Here is a 16,046-nt window from a genome sequence, read left to right as displayed (position 1 = left end):
TATTTTAAAAGTTATTTTTAAGCAGTTATGGACCATTTGACTATTCATTTAATCCATAAATGCTTATGCAGGCCTTGAAAAGTCGGGGTAATCTCATTATTGCTCACTATTATTTTATAGCTACTGTAAAATTATAAATGGCTGTATTTAATTGGGAAGACAACTCTCTTTCTAACAGACTATCAAGACATTCTTCCATTCATCCAACATTCATTAAGCTCCTACTCCAAGCCAGGTGCTGAGCATACAAAGATTAGTAAGACAATACCCCTGATGTCCTGCATCTCACTATCAATTTGGGAAAGCAGTCATACAACACATGGTAACAATTTACTTTGCCTTTAAAAATTCCCTAGAGAATTATCAGAAGAAGTGATATTTAAGTTGTATCTTGCAGAATGAATAGAGCTTACCAGGAAAAAAAGGTAGAAAAACAGACTGAGATAATTAGAATTGCATACATAAGGGCACAGAGTTTGGAAAGGAGCTGACTTGGTGTTTTAGTCCGTTTAGCCACTATAACAAAAATACCATAGGCTGGGTGACTTAGACAGCAAACATTATTTCTCACTAGAGGCCCGGTGCATGAAATTTGTGCACTCGGGGGGGAGGGGTCCCTCAGCCCGGCCTGTGCCCTCTCGCAGTCCAGGAGCCCTCAGGGGATGTCCAACTGCTGGCTTAGGCCCGCTCCCCCCTAAGCTGGCAGTCTGACATCCTTAGCGCTGCTGTGGAGGCAGGAGAGGCTCCTGCCACGGCTGCTGCACTCGCCAGCCATGAGCCTGGCTGAGTGGCACTGCCCTGTGGGAGTGCACTGACCACCAGGGGGCAGCTCCTGCATTGAACATCTGCCCCCTGGTGCTCAGTGCGTGTCATAGTGACAGGTCATTCCACCATATGGTCAATTTGCATATTAGCCTTTTATTATATAGGACTAGTGGCCTGGTGCACGAAATTCATGCATGGGGGGGGGTGTTCCTCAGCCCGGCCTGCACCCTCTCTAATCTGGGACACCTCGAAGGATATCCTACTGCTGGTTTACAGGGATTGGGCCTAAATTGGCAGTCGGACATCCCTCTCACAATCCGGGACTGCTGGCACCAGCCGCTCACCTGCCTGTCTGCCTGCCTGATTGACCCTAACCACTCTGCATGCTGGCCTGCTCACCCCCAACTGCCCCTCCTCGCCAGCCTGCTCACTCCCAACTCTCCCCCCGTGCCAGCCTGCTCACCCCCAACTGCCCCCCCTGCTGGCCTGCTCGCCCCCACCTTCCCTCCCCACTGGCCTGCTCACCCCCAACTGACCCCTGCTGGCCTGCTCACTCCAAACTGCCCCACCACTGTCCTGCTCACCCCCAACTGGCCCCCCTGCTGGTCTGCTTACCCCCAACGGCCCCACCCCCCACCAGCCTGATCACCCACAACTGCCATCCCATCCTGGCCTGATCACCTCCTGGCGACACAAGCTCCCAGCCTCTCCTTTTTTTTTTTTTTTTTTTTTTTTTTTTTCCAGCGCCTCCTTGAGCGGAGGCCAGGGTCAGCTGGAAGCAAGTATCTGGGATTTATTTATCTTCTATAATTGAAACTTTGTAGCCTTGAGTGGAGGCCAGGGCGGGCGGAAAGCTTGGCTTCCTCCATTGCTGGGGCAACCCAAGCCTCCTGCTTGCTCCAGCTCCGTGGCCACCACCATCTTGGTTGTGTTAATTTGCATACTTGCTCCTGATTGGCTGGTGGGCGTGGCTTGTGGGCATAGCGGAGGTACGGTCAATTTGCATGTTTCTCTTTTATTAGTGTAGATAGTTATGGATGTTGGGAGGGCAAGATCAAGGCGCCAGCAGAGTTGGTGTCTGATGAGGTCCTACCTCCTGGTTCATAGATGTTTGTTTTCTCACTGTGTCCTCACATGGCAGAAGGCACACAGGAACTCTCTGGGATCTCTGTTATAAGAACACTATGCCCATTTATGAGGGCTCCATTCTTATGACATAGTCATCTCTCAGAGACTCCCCTTATAATACCATCATCACTTGGGAATTAGGATTCAACATATGAATTGGGTGGGGGTAGGGAGGACATAAGCATTCAGTCCATTGCACACTGTGGAAAGAATAGCAAAAACTTTATTATGGCCAGGAGTGTAGGCAGTGGAAAAATATGTGACCTGAGAGCTAGATTGGGAACAGAATATAAAAAGCCTTGTACACAAAAATAGAAAGTCTATTCAACTGAAACAAAGGTTTTTAAGAAACAAATGTTTTCATGCTCACTCAGGAATATAAAAGTGAAAGAGAATAATTATTTTAATGCTTTCTGAGACTTCAGTAAATATCAACGGACAGAGTCAAACATTTTCCCCAGCATATATGTTTTTAAATTTTAAACAACTATTGGCAATGATAGCTGAAAGTATCACGTTTCTCAGAAATGCGATCTAAAAGCATTCTCATAGTTATAAGTAACTTTCGAAGTTTTAGTTAAGGCAGGTTCTCTGACTTAAACTAAGCTTTATCAACAGAAATTTATTGAGTACGTAAAGTATTTTGTGCTTGGCCCTCAGTAAGCCCCTCCTTCCTCCCCCTGCCTTACAAGTCTGTTGATGGAACCTAAAAGGGAGAGTCCCCTGGCAAAGCAGAAATTGGTTAGCAGGGTCCCAGCTTCAGCATCATTAGGCAGAGCACAGAGGGTGGTTTTGGAGCTGAGACAATCATAGCATCCACTTATTAGAAATTCATGTTCCCAGGCCCCGACCCGACCTCCTGAATCAGAAACGCTGGGAATGCTGCTCAGCAGTTGTTCACAAACCTAGGTGACTCAGGTACATGGTCAAGTTTGAGAACTGCTACACTAGCACATGGAGCTCCGACTCTTCATTTGCTAACTTGCAAACCTGCCAGTGATTGGTCCTCTAAGAATGAGAAAACACTGCTTTTCATGTTCCTACTGTGCTTCTGGGCAGCTGGGACTGGCAGAGGCTGGAGACAAATTCAGATTACATAAGACTTTGGATTCTGTATGGGTTAAGCAGAAATGATACTCCTATTTAGGGCTTCAACTTTGTTGTTTTTGTTAATCCTCACCCAAGGATATATTTTTCCTGTTGATTTTTCTTTTTTTTTTAGTGAGAGTGGAAAGGAGGGGAGAGACAGAGAGAGAGAAAAATCAATGTGAGAGAGACACACTGATTGGTTGCCTCCTGCACACGCCCCAACCAGGGCAGGGATTGAGCCTGCAACCAAGGTATGTGCCCTTGAACAGAATCGAACCTGAGACCCTTCGGTCGGAGGGCCAGTGCTCTAACCACAGAGCCAAACCAGCTAGGGCTTCAATTTTATTTTTTAAGCTATAAGCAGAGATCCATCTAAGAGCAACAAAAGATGAAAACTGAGTTTTCATGTATAGTTCAGTGTTGTAATAAAAAAATATAAAGTGTAACACTAAACCATATTTAATTTCTGTAATTATATTGTTGTTAGGTGGAATTTAAGAATAAATACAGCCATTAACCATAAACAACTAATTAGCATTCTTTCTGACATCTCAGACAGTTCTCCTCCTTTAAGCGCTTCCCTCTGCCCAGGCATTGCTGTCAAGGCATTCTTGCAAAATTTAATCCTCACCACAAACATACAAACACAGACATAAAGCTAAAATGATACTTAAAATGTATCCTTTCTCCTTCCCTAACCATATAGTCCAATACTTCACCCGCCCCATGATTTTGAGAAATAAAAGATCTAACAGTGGCTTGATCTGTAAACTGGGTGCTAAAAAATCCAAGACCAGGGCAGGGACCTGTTCACTTACTGGCATTCCCGAGTTCCTGTAATGACTACATTGTCGGCTGTGTTCTGAACTCAAAGCAAAAATTCGTGAACAAAGTAAAGTTCCTATGCCTGTAGCTTATATTCAAATGGGTAAGATAAGAATAATCAACAAGAGAATTAATAATATATAAGGCAGTGATGTTAAGAAAAATACAGTGGTATGGGGAGAAAGAGAATGGGCTTGCTACATTGTGCATTAATTTCTGTACACCCGGCCCCCTAGCACTCAATAAATTTTTGTTCAATAAACAAACTTACTAAGAGATCTCTATAGCAGCTTCTATCTCATTGGTAAAGATAATACAGTAGCTAATGTATTATCTAAATACAGTGGCTCTGTGCCAGCTGGTAGTGGCTGAGCTTCGACCTATGAACCAGGAGGTCACAGTTCAAATTCACAAGCCCTGGAGGGGTGGAAGTCTCAGATACAAATTCTGGTCGGATTACATAGAATGTTCCAGTGAGGTCTGAAGAAAAGAGCAAAAGGTATATAAAAAGGCAGAAAATAGTAGTTAAGGATTAGTGGGAAAATAGCTAAACAACTTTTAAAATTTATTGAAAGATGGATGAAATCAGAAGGCCTGGATTTTAACCAAGTTTACTACACACTAGCTGTGTCACCTCAGGCAAGTTATGCCCTCAGTTTCATCACTTCCAAAATGGGAATAGTCCTTCATGGATTACTGTAAAGTTTCAATGTGTGTAATTCTTTTTTTTTAATTGATTGATTTTTGAGAGAGGGCTAGGGAGAGAGAAACATCAGTCTGTTGTTTCACTTATTTATGCATTCATTGGTTGATTCTTGTATGTGCCCTGACTGGAGATCGAACCTGAAACCTTGGTGTATCATTTAGCCCTGGCCAGGTAGCTCAGTGGTTAGATGACACTCTAACTAACTGAGCTACCTGGCCAGGGCTAAATGTATATAATTCTTATAAAAACATTTAGGTAATATATAATACCTAGTATTTGTTGTTGTTATTATTATTATGTTGCTCAACCCAGTTAATGGGGAGTATTCTTTAATATTAAAAAAGAAGATATACTCATCTCTCCATAGATCAGATCTACATTAACCAGGTTTTCAAACCACCTAACAAGGGCCTCTCTACCTCCCACTTAGACTAACTGCAGGTTGAAGCTTTTTTGGAGATGGAGGAAGCTTTTTTCAAACAAGCTCTTAAAGCTAAACGGTGCCAGAAAATATAAAAAAAACTACTCACCAACATAAAAATAGACTTAATTTTTCCATAGCTAAGGTTTATGAAATAAAGAAAATCAAATTTGTATGAGATGTTTTCAGTCCTTCTATCTAGCATGTTACCCCTTTCAATAAGTTGGTATCTCCAAATGTAATCAAGAATCAATCTCCAATTATTGTAATCAAGTCTAAGTTTTAAAAAGAAGTTGTCTTTTATTGTTTTGAGGAAGCATTTATATCTCTTGTTAGAAATAGAATTTATGGTGGTGAAGTCCAGTATCCTATTGGAGAGAAGATTGCAGCATTTCCATATAAACATAGCTTCTGGAATCATTTCAGAATGGAACTCCCCAAAGACAGTGCATTAATGTAGACATCCTTAGAGATATCTTCCTACATTAATAAAATAAAACATAACATGCGTTATAAATGAACCTCAAGTCTGAGCCAGACAGAAGGGTGGAAAGCCTGAATTCTGGACCCACATAATCAGCAGTCTGTGGAAATTCTGGGAATCATGCCACTGCTCTCCAACCTAGCACAGTTGGGAAATGACACACTTTAAGAAGCACCCGTCCAGGAAATGAGAGGGCCACAAAACACACCAGAAAAAGGTCCATGAACTTGTTTTATGAATGAAGAGTAGAAGGTGTCCTGGCTCCAAGCTGTAGTGCCTTTATGAGTATGTCCTAATTTCTCATTCTTCAGCTTTGATCATGGTGATTGGGTAGGTATAACAGACCTCTAACAGGAAAAAATATGTCAGCCATAAGCATATTGTCCCATGTCTTTTCATCATTATTTTTAATTAGTTTTCCCCATGTTTATCTCCATTCCAAGATCGGATCTCCCCACCCCCAAAAAAGGTGCACAAAAAACCCCACAAACTTAATCAGTTTTATTCACACTACCGATGAAACCATTAACACACAGAGCAAGAAAAACCATAAGGTTAATATATCTGATTAGACACACAATACAGAAAATAAATGTGAAATATAAAGTAGTATACTTCAGTGATTACATTTTTACTGTATTTTCTACTTAGTTATAGCAGCATCTGTAAGATTCCTCTATTAATAGTTAACTAGCAGCAAAATTTTTAAATTACACTAATTCAGTAGATGTTTCCCTTCACTGTTTTATTCATACAGAATTTATCACATTAACCAAACAAAACCACTTCTATTTCCCAAAAAAACAGTGGGAAAAGAATTCATAAGTTACCAGTTCCCCCCCCAAAAAAAGAAAAGAGTAATGAGGAAGGAAACTGGAAAAAATTTACATGCAGTTACCAAAAAATAAACTCTCAACCATTTTGACTAATATGGGTGAATATTGTGGGTCACCATGTATGTGTGTTAGTGAATAAAAGCTGTGTTGACTTTATTTTCTGACTTTACACTGCAGTTGAAAAACATGTGGAAGTTCCCAGGAGGCCTTTCGGAGCCTGGAGAAGATATAGGTGTGTATCTTAACATATTTTCAATTGGCCTGAAAATGTTAAGGAAATTCATGTTTTACTTTTTTTGCTGTATAGTTAAGAATAAGATCTTAAATTTTCTAACTGGTTTAGTCTAAGAAAATTTCAGAGCGGTTACTTCAGGGCTGATATAAAATTAGCAGCAAAACATGTAACATTAGAACTTACTCCATTAGTATAAAAAATGCCATCAGGAGGATACACCTGTTTTTCCCTTTAGGGCTGCTTCTAGAGTGATTGGTTTGAAAGTGAGAAGCTGTGGATATGCATCAGTAAAGTTTAGCATTGAGGGCTATTTGGGATATGACTAAAATTGTTGGAATTAAACTATGAGAAAACACAAATTCTTAACTATGTCATCACACAAGGATGAATAGTAACTTTTACATGAACTTTGAAACAAGTATTATTTATAAAGTCAGTTATAGACCCATGGTGATGTAATTCTTCTATTTTTGAAAAAATTATCTACTAATTATTGTGACTAGTCAGAAACCAAAGCATAGTGAAATATCTCATATGAGAAGATCTCACATGAGAGACATAACTCCTTAAAACAAGTTCCTGAGCTCAATATGGAAGACAGGGAAATGTGAAAAAAGCTAAGAATTCTCAGTGTCACTGATTTTATAGGAAATAGATGAAAGACTAGAAACTGAGTTTTCCTACCTATTCCTTACCCCACTGGTCAAATACAGCCCCTGTCATAATAAATCAATAGATAACTCATTTGGATACCGGTATTATTTCTCCACAACTTTTCCCTCAATATTGCATGTCCCTGTTCTCTTTAGCCACCATTTATGTGAACACAATTTCCTAAGTTATCCTTGGATATTTTATATAAAAATGTATATATTCCTGAAACTTAATTTCTAAAAATGTTACACAGACTAAAATGCTCTATGCATAGTATATAGCCAACTCTTTAACAACCAGTAAGTACATTTACTACATTCAAATAAATTCATAGCAAATTCTGGATTTTAGATACTTATTGACCCAGATTCTGTTGGGTCTTCTGTGGAAATAAAAGAGTAGTGGTGTGAGTGCTGGGATGGAAAGCCATTTATCCTCAAACAGCTAATTACCTTCCACTTTTCTTGCGTGATGTATAAGAGCATGTGAATTAGTTAAGCTAACCCAGTGGTCGGCAAACTGCGGCTCTATTGACTAAGGAGTTTGCCGACCACTGAGCTAACCCAACCCATACCAGGCAGGAAACCGTCTGCAGGAGGTTTGTGTAGCTTCCTTACCAATGAACTGGAATTCATTTTTATGGATCACCAGAATTTCAGATAGACTTGTATTTAAATGTACATGAAGAAACATTTCCAAGACAAATAGTTATGTTTAAGTGTACTCCAGAACCCTTCAAGTCCAAGTTAATTTTGCTAAAACATTTTTCCCTTTTTAGCATAAGAATTCACTACTTTTTATGTATTTGTGGTTGACACAACCCACCTACCCAGAGATCACAGATACACCTCAATCATGTGGAATGAAGGAAAAAGCAGCAGTTGGCATTCACCATACTTTCTAGTATAAATTAAAGCTTTGCCTTAGATTGATAAAACCCTAAAGCAGCTGGAAATGGTAACTGACAGAGTCCTGAATGACTATGTCTATCCAAGGGCATTTCTGTTCTGTAATACAATACAATAATAGATATTTCTAATGATGAAGTCAAGTCATCCAAGAATTGTTTTCTTTAAACCCTATATTTAGGAACATAATCTATTTTCGGAATACTGCCATCACCAAAGTGCAAGCATTCATACTGGCTCATAAGTAGTAAACACTGGTAACTGGGAAACACACCTGTTTGCAATCCTTCATTCTCTGATACTAGGTAAATGAAGCACTATTGTCTGTAGTGTCTAAAAAGAATTAAGAGGAGCATATACAAAATGGAATGCAATCCTCATGCTTTAATATACTACCCTAGGAGTACAAAGGTTAAAAATGGAGGAGTTGCCTTCCAAAAAAACCCATTATCCCTGCCAGGGACAACCCCCTGCGTGGCCTGAGGACTGCACCAGCCGCTGGTCCAAGTTCATCGGTGCCCCAGAGTCAGAGCGAAACACCAGGAAAGCCCACATTCTGCACAATTTTTCCTATGATTTTATTTTATTTCAATCTAATCCTATCATTAAATATCACAAAATAGAAATAACAAATATAAACTCCATCTCACTATTGTTCTACAACTAAACAAAATGCTATGACATATTTAAACATATCTCTCAATCAGCAAAAATAAAAACATAACCCTCTTGGTTTTTCCTATGTTCTTCAAACTTAAAACACAGTAAATGGTATTTCAGTTTAGCTTACAGTACATTAAAATAACAAAGGTACAACGGAGTTGGTACAACTTTATCCAAATAAAAAATTCAGATTCATGGCAAAATCTTTGGAGAAGAGATTTCCATCGGGGGGCAGAAGGCCTCTCTCATACCCTGGACACAAAAGCACTTACTTGCCCATTCAGTTTTCGTCTAGCCACTGCTCTACTGATTCAAGTTAAACTGATCAGACTATCCAGGCAGTGCTGCTTTGGGGTCCACCGCACCAGTGACTGCTGAACAGGGCTGACTCCCCGACTGTCCCCATCTGTGATCTGTGACATGGAAACAGGCTAGATGGGAACTAAAGGCCCAAATCTTTACTAGTGATACTGAGCACTAGACAGGACCCCCATGTTTAGTTTTCAAAGTGTTTAAAGAACACTTAACCAATAGTTAAGTGAGACCAGCCAGTGACATGTAAAAGCTAACACTAGTGCCACAGTCTTTAATAGATTTAATAACAAATATGGATTCTATGCCAGACTGAAGATTATTTTTCTTAGAAGCAAATTTTTCCCTTTTTAGCATAAATTCTTTTACGTTTTTAGTTTAAAAATATAATTTCTAACCCTGTGCAACCTGCGGCAAATCTCAATTATAAGGGGAGTTGGCATGTAATTAAAAGATGGCAGACACATGGCTTACATTTCAGAGCACCTTGCTCCTCCTGCACACACTTCCAGAGCCATTTCTCAGGGAGCATCCAGGGCTACCCAGGGAATTGGGAAGACAGTCCATGGCAGAGCACATGGAATTGGAGACAGTCTCCTTGCCTTCCTCTTCCTTGCCTGTTCTTCACCAGTAAGACTAGCAAGACTACTAACAAGGCAAATATAATTTACTGTTTGACAAACAAGAAAAGGCGGGTATTAAAGAGCATTTGAACAAAAATCTATGCAACTATATTTCCCAGCAAACTGGGTGAGGAAGGCAGCTATTTTCAGGGCTTCTTGTGCCCCTTTGGGAGATAATGACAGCATCACAGAATTAGAGGAAGCCGTTGAGGGGGATCATCTGGATAGTTAGAAAAAGCAGCCACCAGCATATGTTAATGGCAGTGAAAATCCTGCCCCATAAATGTGTATGTTATCAGAAAATCACCCTTCTAAAATGTGAAAACCCTGTTGTATTATAAAGTTCTGTGCACTGCAAGTTATTAAAAACCTCTGATGGAGTGACTGCAGCATCTGGGTGTTGGAGGAATGAATCTAAATTCTTTGGAATCTCAGGAAACAAAGGAACGGCCCAAAATCCCAATTGGGATTCTCTGGACTAGATAATTAGTGGAGAACAACAAAAAGATTGCAAAGGCATCTTCTCTGAGATTTGGAGGCCTGACTGTCCTCCACACCTGCCCCAGATCACCAGGAGAGGTCCAAGTTCCTTCGCAGTCTCTACACCCTGCAGCCCTACATGTTCATAAGGAGGGGATCACTTTTCTCCACGCCAACATACGTAAATTCAGGCAGTGTGAGTGGATGATCAGGAACAGGTAACAACGAAGAAACATGTAGGAACAGTAACTGCAGCTTTGCAACCTATGTTTTCACCTTTTGAGAAATAGAGCAGGAAGAGATTAAAAATATGTGACCCCCAAAACATCAGGTGGATAGGCTCCCCCAGTAGCAGCCAAAGAAATATTCACTGTTTTGAAAGCTTCTCAGGTGTACAGTGGTAAGAAAATACTTTGGTATTTCAGGGTGTCAGAGTTTATATTGAAGACTTCTTTTCCTTGAAGTTTTGCTTCTGAACCTTTAGATAAAGTTACTCCAACTGAAAATCCTTGACGATTACCTTCTGAAAATGTGATTGTTATTGATTTGTACATCTTTTATTCACGCAGGAGACACAGCAGTTCGAGAAGTTTTTGAAGAAACTGGTATACGATCAGAATTCAGGTCCCTCCTGAGCATTCGGCAGCAGCACAGCCACCCTGGGGCTTTTGGGAAGTCGGACATGTACATCATCTGCCGCCTAAAGCCTCGCTCCTTCACCATCGAGCTGTGCCCGCACGAGTGCCTGCGGTGCGAGTGGATGGACCTCACTGACCTGGCCAAGGCCGCCAATACCACGCCCGTCACCAGCAGGGCCGCGCAGCTGCTGCTGTATGGGCACAGGGAAGGCTTCGAGAAGATTGACCTGACCATGGACCAGTTCCCAGCTGTTTACACGGGCTTGTTCTACAAACTCTATCACAGGGAACTGCCAGACAGTTACAAAATGATGACGGGACTGGATTAAATCATATTTACACGTGTAAAAATTTTTAGTAAGTTGTACATGTAGATCAATGTGTGCCATATTCTAAGAATGGTGCACATTTTGGGTTCACTAAATCTCTGACTTTAATTTTCTAATGTGTATGGTTTCCGTGAAGAAATTTGCAAGTGCACACATTTTTAAAGCCTCTTTTCGAATGGAGTGAATGTATGGAAAGATTGTAGCTCTAAGTAAGCGTCACTGGATAAAGGCAAATGCTATATAAAAGGTGGAAATTTATACATTTTCCAGGAATCCTTGTTGTTTTTCTTTACTAAGGCAATGGTTAAATATTTTACTATTAGATCAAAGGTTATCTGACCAGCTATCCAAACTGAGCAGATAGCTGCATACATTTTCTTTTCCTCTCATTAACAAATTCCTAAAATATACCTCTTCCTTCATGCGAAACGAGATCAGATGGTGCCCTTAAGATCAGCTCTTAGCAGACATTGGAAGAAAAAGTATGGCTTTCTGGCCAGGTCCTGTTTTGGGTCCAAGTTTATACTGCCCAGTCCGCTTCAATGCCACATACCAACTGGAGTACTTCCTTGACCGGTAAGTGTTGTAGTTATTGGATTCCAACCGTTCAAAAAAGAAACACTCATCTGTAACACATTTCTGAAAAATAAAGAAAGAATAAGTAGTTGTTATTGTTGCTATTATTATTTTACTCTTCATATTAAATATTTATGACAATTCACTGCCCATTCTGCTCAATCAGCAGCAGTGCTGTTGGGTTCAGCGGGACAGTCAAACCAGCCAGACTCGGCAGGCCAGGCTCTGACACAGCCCGGCCCCACAGAAGGATGCAGGATGGCCTCCAGCTAATCTCTTCCATGGAGGCAGCCACAGACCCTTTCTGCAGCCCCCCATGGGCAGGTATGTGTTAGGTGGCAAGGGCACACAGGTAGTGTAGGACCTACACTGGCTCGGACTTTAAGTACCCCACACACATAGCTTTCAAGGCTCTCCTCAAAGTGGGGTACACCCAGTACCAAACCCTCCCCCTACACCTGGGAAAACCCAAAGCTATGGCTTCCAGTTGGGGTTTATGGTCCAGCCATGCTCATCCAATCCAGAGGCAGGTTACCAACTGGGTCGTGTTGACTTATCAGGGTCCCCGTGAAACAGTGCTGGACAGGTAACTTTCCCACAGACAAGAAGCAGTTCCTTCAATTTTATTTTTTCCAGTAGCTAATATTGTTTCAACGGCATAAAAGAATATTGTACAGGAACTAGTGAATGTATATATTGCCCCCAAATTGTATTGAAACATATATGATTGGCATTCTCAAAACACTAAGAGATAATGAGGAACAAGTAATGGAGAATATACTCCTTTCTGGCAGTTTCTGTGGGAGGGGGAACTACTCTGCCTTTTGATTTCAATCCAACTATTTATCGAGGGGAGAAAATAGCTAGCTAAACAAATAGTTAGATCAGGAGATACTATTCCAAGTCTTCAAGTCTGATAGGTTGCCACATGATTTCAGGTAAATCTTCAAAAATCAATTTCACACCCTTGCCAGTGAGGCTCAGTTGATTGAGCATCAATCTCACGCATCAAAAGGTTGCTGGTTAGATTCCCGGTCAGTGCACATGCCAGGGTTGTGGGCTCCATCCCTGTTAGGGGGTGTGCAGGAGGCAGCCGTTCAAGGTTGTGCTCTCACATTTATGTTTCTCTCTCTCCATCTCCCTTACTCTCTCTCTAAAAATCAAACTATTTTTAAAAAACTCAACTTCACATGGTAGCAATGATGATACATATTGACCTCTGTGTGGGAGGGGGGAGAATCAACAAATGATTTGTTCACTTTAAGGCAAGAAAGGAAAAATCATTTATTTTTTCTATTTCAATTATAGGTAGAAGAATAAAATCATATAGGAAGGCATATAATTTTACACATATTTCTATCTCCACATATAAATACAACATGCACACAAGCCCATGGCTTTGCATTAATGAGCGCACCAGATTGCCACTTATATCTGTATACTCAAATCTAGGAAACTTCAGGACTGGGAAAACCCACATTTAAAAGACTTGACTTTTTTCCCAGATTCTTTGGTTCTAAGATCAACTAAGCAATGGCACAAACTGACAGGGGGAAAAATCATAAATCAATAAGCAAAACAATGAAAAGAGCTGGTGTAATAACCAAAATGCAAGGTTCTGAGAGAGGCCTAACCGAGAACGCACACATCTCAGGCGGTTAAAGTGAGGGTGGGCTGCAGGTCCTGCGGGCGGCTTGCAGCAGTGAGAATTTTATTGGATACTTACTTGGCTTTTGATCATTGTTCATTGAACTTTTTAAAACTGAAATACAAACTCATCCAGTTTTTTTGCAACAAATCAGTGAAGCAACGTAAGTCTTTCCGGTACAAATAAAACCCAGGAAGCCTTGCAGAGGAGCGCCAGCTCCGTCACAGCCAGGACCACGGCTTGGGAAGACCCGGTGTGGTAACAGGGGAGCCCTCCAGTAATGTGCGCATCCACAGCCCACACCTCCACTCTGCCTCTGTGAAATGCATTCCGCTTCTTGTGTTGACTGACGTTAACCTGTGTTCCTTTGTCATTTTTCAGCACCACTGATAAAACCTTCTTCTTTCCCAATTATAGGTTTGAGACCAGGAGCGGAAGTGAAAGAAGTAAAGAGTCAAAGGAAAAGTCATACCTATCATAAAGATAACAGGGAAGGTGGTTATGGAGTGACACAGGCTAATTCCTCAGTCGTCAGGACACCGATACGCTCATTTTGGGTGTTCTGTCAACTTCCACGGCGCCCCACCTTGCTGTTGGCACTCCTTACAAGGGTTGGCCTACAGGAATGGGTGCCATGCCAATAATATTTGCCTTCTCTGCCAGTTCCTACTATTTCAGAGAAAAGAAACAGTACCAGGGATTAAGTGGGCACTACATCATGGAACCCACAAACTGTTTCCACAGAGGTTACTTGTACCTTTACAAAAACAGCGCGGTCGGAAGGAAAGCTTGCTTCTCTGCCAAACGTCCAGACACGTACGTTTACTAAACAACTGCTACGCACTTGAAAACAAACTAAACTGTGGTGCTTTTTCAAATGGGTCGTAGGGCAAAATTCGGCTCTCAGGAAAAGCAGGGGTTTCACATGACCATGTAAGTACAATTTCAATTCTCTCCATTCTCAGTTTACAAATCGTCTTCGGTGACTGTGACCTCAATGTTTCTATTAAAAATTGATGCAATAGAAGTTCCGCTAACCTTTATAAACATGTTTACAGAGCTTTTTTCCTCTTCCCAGTGTTGAACTTCTCACCACTTCAAACCTCAGAGAAGGGTGGGGGGGGATCTCTGGAGGAATGACATCACAGAGGACATGGTTAAATTAAATTTGATGAAATTTAATTTCATCAAATTAAATTTTCCTTTATTTTGGTTCATTTTAATTTAAAAATAATGTTAAGATATAGAAAGCACACGGTTCCAATAATACATGCATTTATTTAACATGTGTTTTTGTCTTCTAGGCACTGGGATTGGTCAGCGAACAAAACTGAATGAGGACCATGCCTTTGTGCCACTCCAGTCTAGCAGGTGGAGACACCAAAGAACCAATGGACGTAACTGAGTGACTTGTGTGCCAAATTAGAATGAATCCTGTGGAAAGAGTAAAAGCGAGAACGAGAGGGGTTGGGAGTGGGATGGTTGCAATACTAAATAGCACAGTCACAGGAGGCTCCACTGGGAAAGTGACATTTGAGCAAATGCAGGGAGGTGAAGGAGTTAACCATCCAGACATGAGAGCAGAGCATTTTGAGCACAGAGAGGGGACAGCCAGCGCCAACTAGAGCAGGATCAGGCCTGCAGCGTGCGAGGGGCTGCAAGGAGGCCCGGGTGCATGAAGGGAGGGGAGTCGGACATGAGGTCAGAGAGGAAACGAGATAGGAGATTAAAAACTATTGTAAATACTCTGGGAAATGGGAAACCATTATAGGCTTTTGAGCAGCAAAGTGGCATGACCTGACATTCTCCCAGGGTTACTCTGGCTGCCAAGACCACACTGGGCAAAGGCCGATGCAGGGGCACCTGTAAGAGGTGGGCCGAGTATCACAGGCAGAGGGAGTGGAGACTCAGACCACAGTGGTGGCCATAGGGATGGTAAGAAGCTGTCTGTGTCTCACATGAAAGAATTCCAAAAAATTTATGTAGATACCTCCTCCAAGGAGATGGCGCATAACCCTGCACCCTTCAGTGTGGGCTCTGTACAGTGACTTCCCTCCAAAGAGGACAGTATGGTAGTGGGGGGACGATCACAGTGCTCCCTGCCCTGGCTCCTCCCTGTACCCCTGGCCTCACGAGTCTCGCCTGCAGCTACATGTTAGATTTGAACCTTCTGGTCATTTCCCCATGCTCTGTCTTTTGGATTGTTTGTTCTTTTACAGTACTTTGATTTTGCAGTTTTGGCTTATGAGGGAGTTTGCTCAACATGAATCCAAAAATGCTTTTGCTTACACCACTTCTGATAATTAAAAACAGACACGATGTAAGTATCAATGCTGACTATTTCAGAACAAACTCAAACACACAAATTGTGAAAAGTTAAAAGGAAATTTTATCTTAATCTTGTAACAAATAAATATATATATGTTGTATAACATGTTATAAGCTTGGTTTCTAAAAGAAGCAATAATTCTTATTAGGTAGGAACCTTTGCATTTAATTGTATTTTCTTTCTAAAAAATTATATACATTCCTCCTTAATTGTTGCATTTTTCTGACAAATTTGATCAGTATATATCGTCAATCTAGATAAGGGAGCCCTCAAAAAGCTAGTTTCCCTACTTTGCATGTAGGCTTCATAGTAAAAGCCCTCAAGTAAGGAAGTTATTCTACAGGTAGGTAAAAAAGAGTATTTTACTTTTACAGTAATTAAATGTATATCCTCAGAG

The 16,046-nt window shown here is 41.2% G+C and overlaps 2 protein-coding genes across 2 annotated transcripts in view; one reads left to right on the top strand and one right to left on the bottom strand.

Moving 5' to 3' along the window:
- NUDT6 (nudix hydrolase 6) overlaps window positions 1-11,361 on the top strand; it is an 18,069-nt gene extending 6,708 nt beyond the window's left edge. The window contains exons 3-4 of the mRNA XM_080671915.1: window positions 6,397-6,486; window positions 10,699-11,361. Coding sequence (XP_080528041.1) covers window positions 6,397-6,486; window positions 10,699-11,096 — 488 coding nt within the window. The 3' untranslated portion in view covers window positions 11,097-11,361. The remainder of the gene's footprint in view (window positions 1-6,396; window positions 6,487-10,698) is intronic.
- Window positions 5,905-16,046, bottom strand: part of FGF2 (fibroblast growth factor 2) — a 41,698-nt gene continuing 31,556 nt past the window's right edge. The window contains exon 3 of the mRNA XM_080671914.1: window positions 5,905-11,735. Coding sequence (XP_080528040.1) covers window positions 11,550-11,735 — 186 coding nt within the window. The 3' untranslated portion in view covers window positions 5,905-11,549. The remainder of the gene's footprint in view (window positions 11,736-16,046) is intronic.

Source organism: Plecotus auritus, assembly GCF_963455305.1.
Source record: "Plecotus auritus genome assembly, chromosome: 6".
Taxonomy (NCBI): domain Eukaryota; kingdom Metazoa; phylum Chordata; class Mammalia; order Chiroptera; family Vespertilionidae; genus Plecotus; species Plecotus auritus.
This window is presented reverse-complemented; position numbering and strand designations above follow the sequence as displayed.